General features: G+C 47.5%; 8 protein-coding genes across 8 annotated transcripts; 5 read left to right on the top strand and 3 right to left on the bottom strand.

The window, feature by feature from the left end:
- Positions 1-1,841: 1,841 nt before the first annotated feature.
- On the bottom strand, positions 1,842-3,048 carry E1B28_001733 (uncharacterized protein; the record flags this gene model as incomplete). The annotated part of the gene is made up of 2 exons (XM_043147696.1): positions 1,842-2,536; positions 2,589-3,048. 2 exons carry the CDS (start codon positions 3,046-3,048, stop codon positions 1,842-1,844), a joined length of 1,155 nt encoding a protein of 384 aa, XP_043016410.1.
- A 750-nt stretch (positions 3,049-3,798) lies between these two features.
- E1B28_001732 (uncharacterized protein) lies at positions 3,799-5,588 on the top strand (the record flags this gene model as incomplete). The annotated part of the gene is made up of 2 exons (XM_043147695.1): positions 3,799-3,889; positions 3,943-5,588. 2 exons carry the CDS (start codon positions 3,799-3,801, stop codon positions 5,586-5,588), a joined length of 1,737 nt encoding a protein of 578 aa, XP_043016409.1.
- Positions 5,589-5,942: 354 nt separating this feature from the next.
- Positions 5,943-6,622, top strand: E1B28_001731 (uncharacterized protein; the record flags this gene model as incomplete). Its single annotated transcript, XM_043147694.1, has 2 exons — positions 5,943-6,072; positions 6,132-6,622. The coding sequence occupies 2 exons, from the start codon at positions 5,943-5,945 to the stop codon at positions 6,620-6,622; spliced, it is 621 nt and encodes a 206-aa protein (XP_043016408.1).
- Positions 6,623-6,807: 185 nt separating this feature from the next.
- On the top strand, positions 6,808-7,023 carry E1B28_001730 (uncharacterized protein; the record flags this gene model as incomplete). Its single annotated transcript, XM_043147693.1, has 1 exon — positions 6,808-7,023. The coding sequence occupies one exon, from the start codon at positions 6,808-6,810 to the stop codon at positions 7,021-7,023; it is 216 nt and encodes a 71-aa protein (XP_043016407.1).
- A 25-nt stretch (positions 7,024-7,048) lies between these two features.
- E1B28_001729 (uncharacterized protein) lies at positions 7,049-7,533 on the top strand (the record flags this gene model as incomplete). The annotated part of the gene is made up of 2 exons (XM_043147692.1): positions 7,049-7,124; positions 7,178-7,533. The coding sequence occupies 2 exons, from the start codon at positions 7,049-7,051 to the stop codon at positions 7,531-7,533; spliced, it is 432 nt and encodes a 143-aa protein (XP_043016406.1).
- Positions 7,534-7,598: 65 nt separating this feature from the next.
- On the top strand, positions 7,599-8,624 carry E1B28_001728 (uncharacterized protein; the record flags this gene model as incomplete). The annotated part of the gene is made up of 1 exon (XM_043147691.1): positions 7,599-8,624. One exon carries the CDS (start codon positions 7,599-7,601, stop codon positions 8,622-8,624), a length of 1,026 nt encoding a protein of 341 aa, XP_043016405.1.
- A 702-nt stretch (positions 8,625-9,326) lies between these two features.
- E1B28_001727 (uncharacterized protein) lies at positions 9,327-11,745 on the bottom strand (the record flags this gene model as incomplete). The annotated part of the gene is made up of 6 exons (XM_043147690.1): positions 9,327-9,413; positions 9,473-10,397; positions 10,452-10,730; positions 10,793-11,307; positions 11,366-11,449; positions 11,521-11,745. 6 exons carry the CDS (start codon positions 11,743-11,745, stop codon positions 9,327-9,329), a joined length of 2,115 nt encoding a protein of 704 aa, XP_043016404.1.
- Positions 11,746-12,364: 619 nt separating this feature from the next.
- Positions 12,365-15,612, bottom strand: E1B28_001726 (uncharacterized protein; the record flags this gene model as incomplete). Its single annotated transcript, XM_043147689.1, has 11 exons — positions 12,365-12,681; positions 12,755-12,908; positions 12,969-13,412; positions 13,467-13,707; positions 13,769-14,244; positions 14,295-14,440; positions 14,495-14,708; positions 14,763-14,902; positions 14,957-15,191; positions 15,244-15,405; positions 15,457-15,612. The coding sequence occupies 11 exons, from the start codon at positions 15,610-15,612 to the stop codon at positions 12,365-12,367; spliced, it is 2,685 nt and encodes an 894-aa protein (XP_043016403.1).
- Between the last annotated feature and the right edge of the window lie 1,016 nt (positions 15,613-16,628).

Raw genomic sequence — 16,628 nt, 5'->3', positions numbered from 1 at the left:
ATCTTATCGTTTCACTGCACAAAGACAGGGCAAATCTCTCTATTGGTGTCAAGAGCAGTTACTCACGGGCAACCCACTCAGGACTTTCCTACACACGGGTAGTACTTCTTTATCTACGGATACATGAGCTGCTTTTATACTACTTCTACGCTAGCTTTGTAATCCTATCTCTACTTGTTTTATCTCTAAAAATAATGCACCGTAGCTACGAATCCATGCGGAGTCTTATCGCTAGGGACTGCTACATGTGCAGAATCTTGTCTACGGAGCTTTTCCGTATTCGAATCATATGTTTTGGACCAATCTGGACCGTTCTTCATTCTTGTTTCAGCATGCGGAATGGACCTACATAGGCATACCATATGGTGTTTCCTTCCTACGGACCTTATCCTGCATTTCGACGTTATCAAATCATATGGACTTTGTGTGTCCAAGTAGTTCCAGCATATGGATCCAGAGTTCCGAATCGCCATAGCACATGAACAGCGCGGACTCCAAGATCCGTTGTTCACTCCTGCCTGGTTCCTGGGTACTCTATCTGTGATCTGGGATCTGTATCATGTCTTTTTGTCTTTTCCTCAGATCGGGACTCGATCTACGGTCATATCAAATTTCTCCTAGTCTGTGTGGTCCTATGTCCGATTTCTTGTCAACTAAATCCCCCGTAGAAGTAGGTACTCCTAGTATGAAGGTCTTTTGACTTTGTTAAGTTCTGCTACGAACGGTTCTGTGAAGACTACAAGTCTTCTAATAGTACAATCCCTTGATATGCCAGTGCCTAGTAGAATGTAGAGAGTAGAACTCGGTGAATTACCGCTTAAGTCCTCTGCTCATAGTGTTCTACAGGTTTCGAACGGTCATACAGTTTTCTGACACGATCTACGGCTCTCTCTAACTGGTCTAGCTGCGCCTACGGCACATTCTACTAGCGGCACTAGCTTTAACTAGCAATTCGGGCTCACTCTAGTTCTTAATACGATAAATATCGCTCCGTAGCACTGTTTAAAGTGCAAAAAGAACCTTGTAGCATAGTCAACTAAGTCGCATTACCGAAGTATGGTTATGTGCACGTACAGAATAGACAACGTACCTAGCCTTTGCAGTCGCAAGTGTGTTCGAGGGCTGAGGGGAGATTGATGGCATTCCCTGGTTATTGTGGGTAAGAGCTGATGATGGACTACAGGCAGAAGTTCCGTAGGCAGGGGACCTGTTGACGGAAGTTTAGTGTAAAAGGCTCATGATAACAGGCAAGCAGTGAAAGCAAAAGGAAGGAACCCTCAAGCGCCCCTATCCTTCGTTCCTTCGTTTGTAGCACGTGCAAATGGAGCCCGATTAAGAAATTTTACTCGGCCAAACTTCTCTCCGGTCGAAGTTAGAGGCCATCGGATTTCATAGTTCCCACTTGTATGGATATCGGCTTCATTTTCTCTTACTGGTAATTAATACATCGACAAAGTAGCCGCTCAACCTATTCCTATCCTCGGGACGATCTCTTCGTCACAACCAACAAAGTCTAGAACATCGCGTCTGCAGATGCCGGTGCCTAGTTGAGTTCCGCCTTAGCCTTTTACTCAATGAGGTACCGGGAGAGGATACGCGCCCTAGCACCAAGACCCAGTGAAGGCGACTAGACCAAAGAAGAAAAAGGTGACAAAGAAGTCGGAAACAGTTGAAGTCTCTTATTAGTGTCTGTGATTGAACGAAGAATTTTACACTGGTGTTACGCATAAAGTTTACAGTGAGTGATGGTATGTACACAGGGCCCATGGGCCATCTGGACAGTTTGAGTTGTTTGTGCAGATTAAACAAATGAGAATGTTCACTAACGTCTGGATGAAAACTCAAGCTGAGAAAGGAAGAGCTGCAGACCACTTGGAGAACCGTGCAAGAGGAGAACTAGGCGTCAGATGTTCTTCGTCCTCCGAGCAACTGTCAGTGACATTCTCTCCGTCACTGTCATGCGAGCTCGTGAGGCTGGATGCAGTTAAACGACATTCTAGTATGGGTTCAACAGGTCTTGTAAGATCGGCAGGGAAGGTGGAAATGAATCGAGGCAGCTCTTCAAGCACTGTACGGGATCGCCGACGACGTGGGGGACGCTCCTTGGGCGTTGAGATGGCCAAGACTTTGGAGGTTGAAGAGGGTTCAGTGGATGATTGAGTTGGTAAAGGATGATCTTGAAATGTGTCTGAAAGTGAACCTGAGTAGCCGAGGCCGAAATCGAGAAGAGTCGGTGAAAATGAGATCCCCAGCCCATAGTCCTCGGTTTCGTTAAGCAGGGGAGAGATCGATGACTGTAGCGTACTCGGCAAGGACTGTTGCGTATAGGGAACAAGAGAGTCTTCTATATTCATATCGCGAGGAGTGAGTCTTGCTCTAGATGGAGAGTTCGGTATGGATTTCGTGTTGTCATGGTATCGCTTCACTGTTGGAACCGAGATACCAGAGGTGCTTGGGGATCCGGCAGATTTGGGAAGTGTAATACAGGGGCTGAAAACTTCACGTTTATTATGCGCATCGATCTTTGCAGCAATAGCTGAGAGCAAGCATCGTCAGGACCGCGTTTCATACGGTGTTTGGGCACTCACGTTCAGATTGCCAACGGGCGTGAGTGCTAACCTTCCTATCTCTGCTTTTCAAACGACATTTATGCTCGTTTTGATAAGCCTCAAAGACCCGCTGAGCTTGAAGATCCACATTAGAGAGGCAGTTCAAGCTAGGAAGTAGACCATCGCCGTTTGATATCCTAGTACGTCCGCCGCAGAGTGGCTCGTCCTCTCGGTCGCCGCCCTCATGTTTCCTCTTTCTAGGAATTTCCGAAGTGTCATCATTCAGCTTGAAGTCGTTGAATTCTGCAAGTTCTGTGGGAAAACCGAAAACTTCGCCTAATGACCAGGGGAGACTGTGTTCTTCTGTGCCGCAGAAAGAGAAGCAAAACGAGCGATAGAATAGGGCATCCAGATCGACATCCGAGTGGGGAGCTTCAAGTGAATTAATGAGTTCATTGTTGAGCTCATTGATGTCGGTGTCATTGATAGCGGTGGTCATGAAGAAAGCGACGCGATATCTTGGGGTAAAGCGTCAAAAGTCACGCTTCGCTTGGGACCATCCAAGACGATCCTCTGATTCCTCAGTCAAAAAAGTACGCGCAATTTTACCTTGACGTTGCTCATTGACGGTCCTGTCACAGGTCTACTCACGAGACGTTGACGTTGTTTCGCAATGGCTAGAACGGTTGGCTTCCTTCGTTCTCTTAGTCTGGTACCAAGGGAGGGGCATAGGGGAACCTCCACTATCAAAATTATTTGACGACGACAATGACAGCTCTCAGGTCAAGTGTACGCGTCGCTGCCCCATTCCTATTTCGCATTCTATCCTGACCTCGACACGCTCATCTTTATTTATTCTCTTGCTCCCCTCACCGTCGGCGTCTTGATAGCCTCGACTTGTTATGGATGTCCGAACGCTCTAAGCTCAGTCTCGGTAGCGCCGACGGTCGAGAATGGATACAAAACCTTCTTCAGCCTGTTCCATGACTGTGACATGGTTGAATCTATCTCCAAGGTATAATTGACAAATGAGATGTAGTCTCTAAATATTCTCTACGCTCTCGCAAAGCTTTCGCGCGACGCGAGCTCGCATATCAGTCTGACACAAATGTTCTGACACATCTGTCGGACTTCGAACCAATTGACCCTCCCTCGGCCGAGGCCCAAGCTCTACTGTATACAAGGTAGAACGACTATCTTCTTCCGTAACGAGCCGGGCTTGCCAGGCTATTGTTCTCTATCAACCATCATGTATCGACGGGACAAAATCGTTCGTTTCCCCTCTCCTCTACAACTTGCCATGACGGACGATGTAACCAATGACGCCTATAAGGAGCTCCGTGAGCATTACTTCCCTTCAAATCATCACATCTAACTCACATTCCTTGTTCAGTTCGTGGGCCACACAGTGGCGACGCGTCTTATTTGGAGCCACCCGACAACAGCTATCCCATATCTCGACTGCCTAGCGAAATCCTGGTTCACATATTTGCCTATCTAGTCACCATACGATCTGCATTCATGTGGACACGACCAACATACCTAGATTTCACCCATGTTTGTCACGATTGGCGCGAAATCGCGCTAAATACACCCTCGTTATGGACACAGCCAGATTTCAGATGGCTTGGATGGGTCCGCGAGATGCTGCGAAGGTCGAAGGATGCTCCTCTTCATGTCCGCTACAGGATCGATGAGATGATCACTGTGCTCAGTTTTGAGGATGCTATGATGGACATATTGGTGCATATTCATCGCATTGCTTCCCTTTACTTGTATCTTGAGCTCCAGAGCGGTGATAAGAAGGGGTTTAATCGAACCTTACTCGCCCTCGATAAACCCGCACCACTGGTTCATACCGTCAGATTCGGTTTCTTTCGTGCTCTTCACCCTTCCAACATACCTTTTCCACAACATCTCTTTGCTGATGAGGCGCCAAATCTTCGGAATCTTTTCCTCGACGGATGCCATTTCAGGTGGAACTCACCATTGTTGAAGCATCTCACCACTTTCTCTCTTCGTACACATGACCGGGCCACCATGGCCCCTTGTGACCAGTGCCCGACAACTAAAAGGTTCATGGAGATACTTGAAGCGATGCCCGAGCTCGAGGTCCTAAATCTGGATTGTTCTCTCCCCTCCCATTTATCAGAAGCCCCGGATTTTGCCCACACAGTCCATTTTCCCCGGATGCGCGACTTACGTCTTGTAAGATCGTCCGTCACGGATTGCACCAATCTGCTTCAACGAATATCGTTTCCGCAGTCTACCACCGTCGAGGTTTCATGTATACCGCTACACCATCAGAACGACGAATTGCCGCTGTTTTCAGCTCTTTCTCACATGTTTGCATCCTGTCCAGATTCTCAAACTCAAACATCCTTTGAGAAACTTGGTGTTGAAAGTACCGTCATAGGCATGGCTCGCCCAACTCTTTCTCTTAAGGCGTACGATTCCATCTATGCATCATTCCCCCAAATAAAAATAAGGCTCTCTGTGAATCGTCCCTCGGAGGCACCGCTTGTACAGCCTGCTATCACAGCTTTACCCCTAGCGTCTTTGCAGATACTTATCTTCACATGCACCGACTGCTCGATCAGTTGTTTTGCCACCTGTTTTGGGTCGTTGCCTAACCTCCGTGTTATCAAGTTGACTCAAAGAGATGCAGTAAATATTGTGCTTGCTCTGCGGGAAGGTTTAGAGGGTGATGGTAGTAGCGAGTCGTCGACACTCCCATTCCCGGCGTTGGAAACATTGTTTATGAGGGATGTTGATTTTGGGGACCTTTGCCACAACGACATGTTCGCTGGGATTCTGGTGAAGCGCGCTGAGCGTGGAGCCCAGCTTACAAGCCTTCAGTTAAGAGAATGCATTGGACTACGCAGCGAGGAAATCGATAGGTTCAAGGAGGTGGCCAAGGAAGTGAATGTGGATTGGGATGGATATTATATCGAGCGTGACGGTGATGAAGACTCTGAAGTTGAGGAAGAGTATGAATGCTATGAGCAGCAAGTTTCTGACTATGAATCGGAGGAATGAGTGCCAGGAAGGTACACGCGAGGGTCGCCTCTGCTGAGAAAGGTCAGCGTAGAGATTTCAGACGTTTATGTCTTTGGAATGATGACCACTTGGTTGCAGGAAAGTTTTACATAAATGATGGACAATGTAGAGTCGTGGATGAAAGTAATAACTTTGTGCCCGGTGGCGGTAAGAAAAGCGCGGCAAATGCCGAGAGACCCCAGAAGAGCTTTGACGTCTTCAGTGCGTCGACTATGATGAAATAGCATTCGATTGCTCTCGATCGCTCCCTTGCTGTAGTGGCATGTTTGTTGCAGACTGGTCGTATAAAATCCAACGGGATTGATTCTCATCCTCACCAATTACCACAACAAAATGTCTTTCTCAAACACCTCCACCGGTAGCAAGCCCTCTGATCCTTACACTTCCAAGAACACGGATGATGCTACCACAGACCAGAAGATCAAGGGCCTCGAGAAGTTCGTCACCTCATGCAAGTATGGCAGTGAGTATTTCCGTTGAAAGGAACTTCATCCGTAGAGTCAAAGCTGACTCACTTCCCAGTGATGACCACCCACGATACCAGCTCATCCAAGCTCGTATCTCGCTGCATGGCTATCGCTGCCACTGAGAACGGCGGTGTCGATCTGTTGTTCTTCACAAACACTGAATCCCACAAAACGGATGAACTTCAGAAGAACAACGCCATCAACATCGCCTTTATCAATAGTTCTGGAGAATGGGCATCCGTATCGGGAGATGCAGAAGTGCTCACGGATCGTTCATTGGTGAAGAAGCACTACACGCCTACTCTAAAGGCATGGGTTGGCGACCTGCAGGATGGGAAGCACGACGGCTCCGAGAACGACCCTCGCATCGGTGTTATCCGCGTCAAGACGCAGACAGTGACCTACGCTGTGAGCAACAAGACGTTCATAGGCGCGGCTGTCGAAATTGCGAAGGGCGCAGTTACCGGCGATACAGCGAATGTGAACAAGCTCAGAGAGATTTCTGAGGACGAGATTCAGACGTGGCGTTCATTGCATCAGAACTGATAGAGCGTTTGTAGACGAAACGTGGTACGAGCGTACATACTTTGTACATACTTATGTAAGCGCACCATATTGTATCAACACATCCAGTCTGAGTCTGTAATGAGTTTCGCGCCTCGAACCACGACCTGCTGTCAACCGTTGCTAGGAGGCCTAAACTGGCTTAATCGACTCAGCTTCTTACCATCATGGCCGATCTGGACTTCGACATTCCTAACTTCAACCACAAGATCGAGTATTTTCGAGAAATGCTGGAAGAAGAAAGATGTCCTATCTGCAATCCCAAACATCACCCGGCCATAGAACTCATGCTCCGTTGCTGGGGGCGTGGCGAGCTCCTTGAACAAAACATTGGCACAATCGAGCTCACTCCGCCACGAGGTGTTCCTACCCACTCAATCTGAATATCTCGAACTCGAAAAACGCATAATGCACGAGTACGCTCATGACCATGCATATTCAAACAATAAACGCGGTGTCCTGGTTACTGGGATGCCTGGGATTGGTGCCACCGGTTCTCCTTCTATCCGCACGTTTCTGATCCGATAGTTCATTCAGGTAAATCAGTGTTTCTTCTCTATTTTCTGGCGAAAACATTAGCTCGCAAACAACCCGTATGCATCCATATCTATAAACGGACATTTGCCATTGTTGGACCCAAAGCGACAGATGTGTACATTGTTCCCAACTCTTCTGAAGCCTTGGGACCTGGAAATCTGTTCGACGTGCTTTTCCTGATAGACATGGACTGGACTGGTGCAGACGTCCCCGAATTCATGTGGAATCAGTTCTACCAGGTTGGAGTGTCTTCCCCGAACCCACGGTTAAAACGACTTCATACTTGGCAAAAGGAAATTTGCATCACTTCTATGGTGATGAACCCACCCGGTGTTGTGGACGTTGTCAGCATGTAACTTTAAGCTTTCGTTCTGTTAGCTTCAGGCACACGTACCCCGAATCAGGGCTTACAGAACCACAAATGGAGAACTTTGTCCGTGGCTTGATTCAAACCTTCAATGTGGATCTCCGTCGTTTCCTCCCGATCTTCGCTGAACCTCGGTCAACCAGATCCGATCTTTTGGCCAAGCAGGTTCGGGGGTTCGTGAGTGAGGCCCGGACCGTTCTTCGCGAGATGAAGGCTGAAGGCGTCGTTTCGCTGATAGATGGTAGTTCAGACTCTCCCCAACACTCTCATCGAGTTATTGCCACATATCGAAGGTCGAGCCTTGACGATTTTGACGATATGCGACATGAAGTCCGGTCTCCCTTGGTAGTGAACCTACTCTGTGAGGCTTGGTCAAACCAGGCCAACAAGATGCGGACGATTATGGAGGCCTTGCTTAGATCCGACATGAAGCTACCTGCAGCTCTCGGCTGGTTTTTCGAAGCTGAAGGACACATTCATATCGTTACCAATCAGAGCCTCAACATCTACCCGATGGCCCAGACACAGGTTGGAAATAACATCTGTCTGAATCAAGATCACAACGTGCATGCCCAGCCTATGGAAATCGGTCAACGTATCATGAAGCTCTATGACTCCACATCGGACCCTTCAACAACTCGTGAGCAGAACGCTTATTATGTCCCCATGCAGGTCAATAATCCCCTGTTCAACTCTTTTCTGGCCGGCGAGGATTTTGGCGTTGGGTTTCAAATGGCCAAACCGGGCGCACACAGCTTCAAAACTAAATACCTCAAGCTGCTTCAAAATCGGATTGAGGCGATCTGTGGCAAACGACGATCTGGCTTTCATTTTGTCTTTCTTATCCCGGAGGGCAGGAATATCCGAATCTGTATTCCAGGTACCGCTGTTACTCGGATGTTCAAGTACTATACACTGCCCCTTGCCTGTGGGTCACTGAAATATCAAGAACCCGATGAGGTAAAGATCATGTTGGAGCAGAATGGCATGGGTGGTATGCTGGGTGAGGTGGAGCCTGAGGATGATGAATATGTCGAGGATGGCGAAACAGTGGATGATGGGGAGGTAGTCATGGATTGATGGGATATCACCTCGAGAGGACGACTGTCTTCCTTTTATTTGCTCCCGGACTTCCATTCACTGTATCTCAATCGATCCGTAGTGATCCGTACCTTCGACCAAGAGCAATGAAGCTACGAGAATGAAAAGAGGAATGTCTAGTATGATTTCTTCCATGGACACGCCGAACCGAACCGAACCGAATGGCCCCACAACGCCCGCCAATATAGCCACCAAGGCATGTGCTCTCTATGTCTCTTACTGTATCGGTAGAGTGACACCACTAACACCATTTCCAATCAATGAGAGTGTTTGTGGTCAACAACTACGTTTTTTGGATTCTCAACTTGCAGAAGGACGCGTGCTGGGCATGGATTCAAATTCAGCGAGGCAGTTAAAGGCGTGGACGTGCGTTGGCGGCGAGGTCAACTTTTTCTTTCGGTCATCGGCGCTACGAGACCAGTAGTGATCAACTAGTGATGTCAGCCTCCCTGACAGTGATAGAAATCAGACTAGAAACTCGTTCCGGTGACTCGTGCATATAGATTCGTAAAACGTGTAATGTATTCTGTACCTCGAGATTTGCTAGACCCAACAAGTATTTCTCCTCTGAAACGGAGAGATCCTGAAGGCCCTTGACCTAGACGAGGAAACAAGGCTGGCCTTAGATGGTTCGTTTTCCTTTCCAACTTTGAGGTGGCGAGTCCATTGTGTGGATGTCTTTCAGTGACCGAGCTCTCCCATAGGGGGCCTGTACTTGGTTATTTTGTTTGGAGGAGATGGAAGGAGACGATTGGCCTCTGCCATTAACTGGTTTCCTCAGAAGAATCAGCAAACAAGATCTCCAGATAGAAACGAACAAAACATACCCCGTCCCCACCACCAGATTGGAGATTAAGATCAGGGAAGTTGAAAGAACATTGAAAAACGAACGTGATTTGACACGTCCACCGTGCAGGCCTCGAGGTGTCCAAACGAATACCAAGATGGTCCGAAAGAATGAAATTGTTCTCTCCCTGAACCTTGATGACAGGCTTATCGTCGCGACTACCCTCCCATTCACATGATAATGTCCATCCAAGCACGAAAACCGGACCCCCAACCATCCGAAAAAGAAAGTCGTCCCCGTCGTCAGAGTCGCCGGAGCGGTTGTTATACGGAACTCCAAATATCCCATGGCCCTTAGCCTTGCGTATAACCGGAGGCTTCGCCACTTCCGTTGTTGGTAAGACTCTAAATTCCATATACTGCGCATCACCACTTCCTCCCAATTTCTTGAGCAACATTTGTCTCTTCGAGAGCGCAGTCACGGACGCAGACCAAGTAATCTCATATGCCTTGTGACCGGGTTCAAATCCCACCACTTGAAAACCACATACATTGTCGGTCACCTTTCCACCGGTTTTTCCGCACTCCCATCTGTATATCCGGTTGCTCCCCATAGGTACGAAAGTACGGATGCTACAGTCCATGTTCTTCACGCCACGGATAAACTCATAACGGGAATCTAGCGTTGAAGAACGTTCGATGAGACCTTTGAATTCTTTGTACATGGATTCGTAGTCGGGGTAGGTTTTGGACTTGGGTTGACGGAGGAGCAGATCTCGACGGGCGAGCTCGAAAGTCTTGAGTATTCTATTGATGTTATCGCGGGTTCCTTTGAAGTTTCGAAGGGCTGGGTGGATCAGGAAAGCTTGAAGATGAGCGTAATATTCCCGCATTTCACGCGCTTTAGCAAAGACGGAATCTTGAATCCCGTCGATCCGACGTGGAAGGATATTATGGTCTAGTGTGCTGCAACGATCGTCTTTTAGTTCGATCGCACTTGTTGCATATAAAACGTTTTACCTGTAATGATGAAGCAAAGCGGTGAACTTTGTTCCTAGTGGGTTTCTCATCGACTGGGTGAGAGATTTTAGGGTATCCGCTATCGAATTCATATCATTGATGGACGCCAACGAGTTCACTTCCGGTGAACAACCTCGAGAATCGATAACCGCATGTAGCAAAGTGCATTCTTGAGACTCTGTCTTAGAGTCACTTGCTGAAATTCCGACCGACAAAATCTTCTCAATGTGAGCTTTTGCTATAGCTTCCTGAGAATCGGAAGTAGCACTCTCTTTGATTCTGAATCAGAAGGCAATCTAATGAGCGACAATTTATCAAAATAGATGGACCTATGGACGTACCGGCACACAATAACGGCTCGACAGCTAAACCCATCTTGATGACCAGCAATATAATAGTCCCCATACCGCTCCCGAAATTCATTCGTCGAGATACCATGCAAGTCCGGTCGTAACGCGACGTCTCTGGGAAGGAACTGTGTCTCAAACCCTCCATACGCATGATACTGAACCAAAACTGTCTTTGCCGAAGATGAGTTTGTCAGTACAGATGCCAATTTTGCTCTGAACTCTAGCGCGGGATGGAGGGCAACATTGATCGTGCCGGTCCCAACTCCAGCTTCGAGTTCGTAACCATCTACGAGATTCTTCAGGTCGTTCCAATGTATAACATCAATGGAAGTCTTGCTTCGAGCGATTCTTCGTTCGGCAAACTTGAATGACTTGTCATTCCATGTCAGCGCACAGCTGGCTGTGGATTCGCCTGTAAGAGCGTTGACGCCATGGCCTAAACAAAAGGTGTCGTCCCAGGGTATTTTGACTACTGGTTCCAGGTCAGTGTATGTGCCAGTCTTCGACTAAAGACATGTCGTTTAATTAAGAAAATCGTGGTGTTATTGGTAGGAATATATGCACCTTGTCAATCGTTGTCGCGGGCGTTGGGCTCGGCTTCTTGACCTTCTTGCTGGGAGGGTCGGGCGTGACACTCCTAGAACGGACCTATTTTCGGCAAATTTTGGACTCCATTACCCTCTGGCCATTCTGCGAAACAAAAGTAGCATAACACGCACCTTCTTCGACTCAACATCAGGCTGCTTAGCACCGGGAACTGCCAGACTCGAAGCCTTGTTCTTTCCGTCGTTTTTACCCTCCGATCTCCCTGCTGTATTCCCCGCTTTCGCATCAACTTCGGGTTTTTCTTTCTTTCGTGATCCATCAGATGCTGTCCTTTTGATCTTCTTCGAAGAGGTCGGTGAAGAGCTATCTTGAACTGTTATAACAGGATTCTTGCCCATGGTGGGGGATGCAGTAATGGGTGAAAACGAGGACTGAAGGGGTTGTTGAGGTCATGTATAGTGGCGCTCGCACTCGTGATAGGACAGCATTGGTATAGCCTTGACGTTTTCATGGAGTTGAATCACTTGAGAAGCAGCACGAGGTACCCATTGATTTTGAGACCTAGGCCTATGTGAAGGCGTCGACATGAGCTTTTCAATCAATCTATGAGTACGGACTGAAATTTTGAGTACACGGTGAATTTACCATCCCATAAAGCTTATCTAGCTCCTACCCATCTCGAAGATACTGGTTTGCTGCCATCTCGCGTGAGCCATCTGGAGGCCGGAATCTGAATCTCCTTATGTAAGCAAGGGGTTCGGGCGTCGGCGTCTACTAGATCTCGAGCGTTCTCTCTCCCTTCTATCTTTTCTACATCGTTCCTTAATATACATCCTTTCTCCACATGTTTACATTGTGTAAGAGAACACCAACGACACAGCCGAGCCTCTAGTTTAGCACCACGATTATCCGGCTCTTGGATGTGATCATACACTTTCAAGAAGGCACAAGGCCATTTAAATCACTCTGCAAAAACTCTTCGATTGTCCATGAAAACAACCAGTCCAATGCCAAACTCTAAGAGGCTTCAACTGTTTCCGACTTCTTTTTCACCTTTTTCTTCCTTGGTCTGGTCACCTTCACCGGGTCTGGTGTACTAGGGCGCGTATCCTCTCCCGGTACCTCATATTGAGGAAAAGGCGAAGGCGGAACTAAACTAGGAACTGGCGTCTGCTGACGGGATGTTTTAGACGTTGGTGGTTGTGACGAGGAGATCGTCCCGAGAATAGGTTGAGCGGCTCCTTCCGGCATTTCTCCTACTTTGTCGATGTAGTAAGGCTCAACAGGTCCTTCAGGCAATTCATTTCGAAGTGCGGATGGTCCGGGTTCTGGTTCTATTAGCGGGGGGCGTCAGGACAAAGTCTGGAAAAAACGTGCGAGGGACTGATTATCAACCGACAAACGTACCTGTAAAGCTTGGCATACCCTCTAGTTTCACGACGGGTATCGCATCAACATCCTCTTGTGCCACGTATCGATTTGTCGACGATTGCTGTGGCAGTGGTTTATCCATGATATAATATGGATCATCTCGTAAACGCTCCAGTCGTTCAGCTCGCAGCTTGAAAACGCTCTCAAGTCAGACAGAGGGAAGAAAGGAAAACCAAAGAACGAAACCCACTCGCTCTCGCTCGGCTTTCTCTTCCTCAGTCTCTATTTCCGCAGTCATCGGTGTCAAAACGATCCCGTTCGAATTTTCATCCTCTTCTCGTCTCTTGGACCCACTTTTCGCTTTACGACCGCCATTGACTTCCTTCCCTTTTCCTTTCTTGCTCTTCTTCGTCTTACTTTCGTCCTTCTCGAACTTCGTTTCAACCACGACAGATGGAGACACAAACCAAGCGTCGAGGTCCAAGCCCTCTGGAACAGGTACGCTGGCTTGAGCGGTTTGAGCGACAGGGTTGAGCTCGTATGATGAAAAGAGCGGCTGTATCAAGAAAAGTGACTTGGGGAAAGATGGCTCTTCCATTGGATCCAAGGTTGTGCCGGCTAGGGCATCATGTCGAGGGCGGTGATTGTTCAGATCGGCTTGGATGAAGCTGAATAGTTGGACAGTATTTGCAGCCTAAGGTAATCGTTAGAACGAATAATCACCGAATATTCGGAACGACGAACTCACCCGTTCTTGAACCTCAATATGAGAACTAGCGACAAATCTACTGACGCGTGAGGATATCAGCTCGACAGTATCCTTTACCTCTTGTAAATCATCCTCGCTCCACCTCTGAGCCACCTCGGCAGCCCAAAACCCGAAAACCTTCAAAGCAGCTTGAATGTAAACTGCTATGATATCTGGTGGAAGGTGGGATATCTCGTCTCGTAGAAGTAGAGTGATCAGTTTTTGAGGTTCTGCGAGTTCACTAAAACCGAAAATGTGGGATCAGGTATGCCTCGAATCCCTAGTCGAAGATCAATACGTACTTGCAATATTCGCCACATATCCAAGCAGCTGCCCAAAGTACTTCAGAGCAACTTCCCTCCTCATGAGCGTTCCTCAGAATCGCATCATCGTTGAGTACGGTGTGCATTAGCTTTACGGCGTAACGTCTAGCAGCCCGAACACGTCCTACTACATCTACAAGCTGACCGCGAATTTCGTCTCCTACATCTACGTTGGCAACGTGGGCGAGATCGACCAGCACAGAAAGATACCACTCGAAATTGGTAACATTGTCATAGGTGTCTTGTGAGCACATCCGAAGGATCCGCTGCGCTAATATTAGGCGATAAGCAGGCGATTGTGTCGGCGGGACATGAGGTTTGATACTGTTTGGAGAGATTGGTATGGTGTGTTGGGTGAGAGACTGTGCAGCGGTGGGATGGACGGTGGTGGTGGTATCGGTGACAAGATGGGAAAGGATTTGTTGAACGATAGATTGTAAATTAGTTTGATCGACCTGAAGAAAGCTAGGTTAAGGAACCGTTTGTGATTGCGACCAAAACGAACCATGGCGGAGACGAGATCAAGCGCACGCATTCGAATACTGATATCTTGATCGTCGACACTCGAAAGAATCGTATCCTGATACTGGGCTACTAGGTGAGGATGCGTTGGAACGATTTTAACCATCGCAAGAAGGGCGATATATTTCACTGCACCCGATGTCAGATAGAACAACGACAGCCGCACAATCATTTGATGCTCACAGTTCTGGTCTGGATCCTCAATGAATGCTGCCAATTTGGAAACACATGTCCGAGCCAATGAATCTCCCGAAGGTCCTTGCAGCATTCCTCCGATGATGCAGGTGCGTACGCACTCGTAGAGTAATGAGATGGCGGGGGTGGTTGAAATGAGCTCTGTTATCGGTGGTTGAAGTTTCCTGACTAATCGAGGTTCATGAGGTGAAAGAGAACCGAACTTTTCGCCTATGTCACTGAGCTGATAAAGAAGATGAAACAAAACAGAACTTACAATTTTGATAATCTTAATCAGCATCCAATTATTCGTAGATGTAGTCATTAGATGAAAGAGTGCCGGTGCAAGAGTTAGGTATTCCTCGGGATTTTGTCTGGTTAATTCACAAAGTACATTGATGGTAGCAGCAACTACACCTAAAGATCCAAATATCAGGGTGGCAGACGTTTAATCGACGCGGTACTACGCACCGGGATCGGGATCCTCCAACTTTTCCTTCATTCTGGATATAGCGTGCTGAAGTACCTCTGGATATTTCTCTATTACCCTATACAAGGCTAGAACCGTTCTTTTCCGTATTTGGGGATGAGAATGATTCATCATACGAATCAATTCAGGGGAGAGGTCGCGGGCAAGGTCGGGGGTGACGATGTTGGAGATTCCGTTCAAGGTGATTCCAATGTCTGCAGGATTGGACATCAGATCCTGCAAAATAGTTGTAACAAGTGCCAGGGAAATCGAACGGCAAGAGACATACCTTCTTCAGTAGATTGGTAGTGAGCATCAGGACGTCAGTATCTTGATTGAAAGACTGGTTGGCTCCGAGATATCCAACACTTTTGAGATGTATTCGTGATGAAGACATGACTTCGACGACATGAAAGGAGGCCCAACTCATGTCATAACCCAGCATGTCGAGCTACGGATGGAATCGGTATTCGACAACTCCCAGTAACCAAATGAGACGCACATAAATTAGCTTCATCACAGCTCCTGCCTTCAGTTCCATATCTTCCGTCTTTATTTCGTGTCGTATTTCCTCGATAGCCTTGGCAATAAATTTTGATTCATCTGCCTTGTTTGCACGCAATCCGCGAATAAGGTCTTTTAGAGTTCGCTCCCACATTGTGGAGTTCCTATTAAGCTTCGAACGACAGTGTGGGTGTCTACGGCTTCCGATCCCAATGAAGTACGATTAGAGCCAGTTCATTCACGCGAAACAATCCTAGTGAGATGTAGATTCGAGGCGTAGAGAGTGGGAGGACTAGAGAACCCGCCGAACTTACGTAAATGGATGCACAATGTTGCTCATTGACATATACTCAGCGTTTTAAGGACCACTTAGAACAATCCCAGTCTTAAGGACGAAATCGGAACATTCGGTAGCTTGAACTTGAAGTTGCAAAGCAATTCTCGCGGGAGCCCGTGGAAAGTTGGCCTATAGCTAGGGCTGTCTAGTATGCTTGTCTATGTCGTCTGATGCCGCCAGTTTCCACTGTCTATTTCTTGGCGTCTCCCTCCTGTTACCAGCCTATATCTATTCCCCACGCTCTTTCAACCAGTCAATGTTAAATCAAAAGCTCCCAAACTCTGAATCAGCTTCACCGTAAAAATAATCGTACTCAAGCACGAACTTGAACCTTTTTTTCTTTTCGTTGGGTGGCATGGATGAACGCTGAAGGCGACACGGAGGGGGTATTGTGTCCCATCGTTCTGATTTTGCAGTCAAAAAATTCTAAACTTATTCCGGGGTCAAGGTGTGTCTGATCGGGCTAAAGTTTCCACTCTATATCTTCCGCTTCAGGACTGCCTTCCTACCGTATTTCGATCGGTCGGTGAGTAGGAGGTCTATGACCATTTGCTCGTTAGGTGATGCAGCGTCTTTACTTATATCGTTGATCAACCTTTCATTTCTCACATTCGTTCTTCCCATAGATTTTCAGACATAACCCAGATTTGTTCGCAATCGGACGCCTCACACTCAAATAGTATGTGCTCCATGGATTCCGTGACGCCGCATGTATTACCGTTTATAGCCCTATGTCTTTCCAGAACTCATCGACTCTGTCACATAAAAATGCAATTTCGGGTGTTTCTCGTAACATTTTTGATTTTTTTAATGGATTCCAGACGTGAGGGCCT

Source organism: Marasmius oreades, chromosome 1 (assembly GCF_018924745.1).
Source record: "Marasmius oreades isolate 03SP1 chromosome 1, whole genome shotgun sequence".
Classification (NCBI taxonomy): Eukaryota; Fungi; Basidiomycota; class Agaricomycetes; order Agaricales; family Marasmiaceae; genus Marasmius; species Marasmius oreades.
The sequence above is the reverse complement of the archived record's forward strand: the minus strand, read 5'-3'. Positions and strand labels throughout refer to the sequence as shown.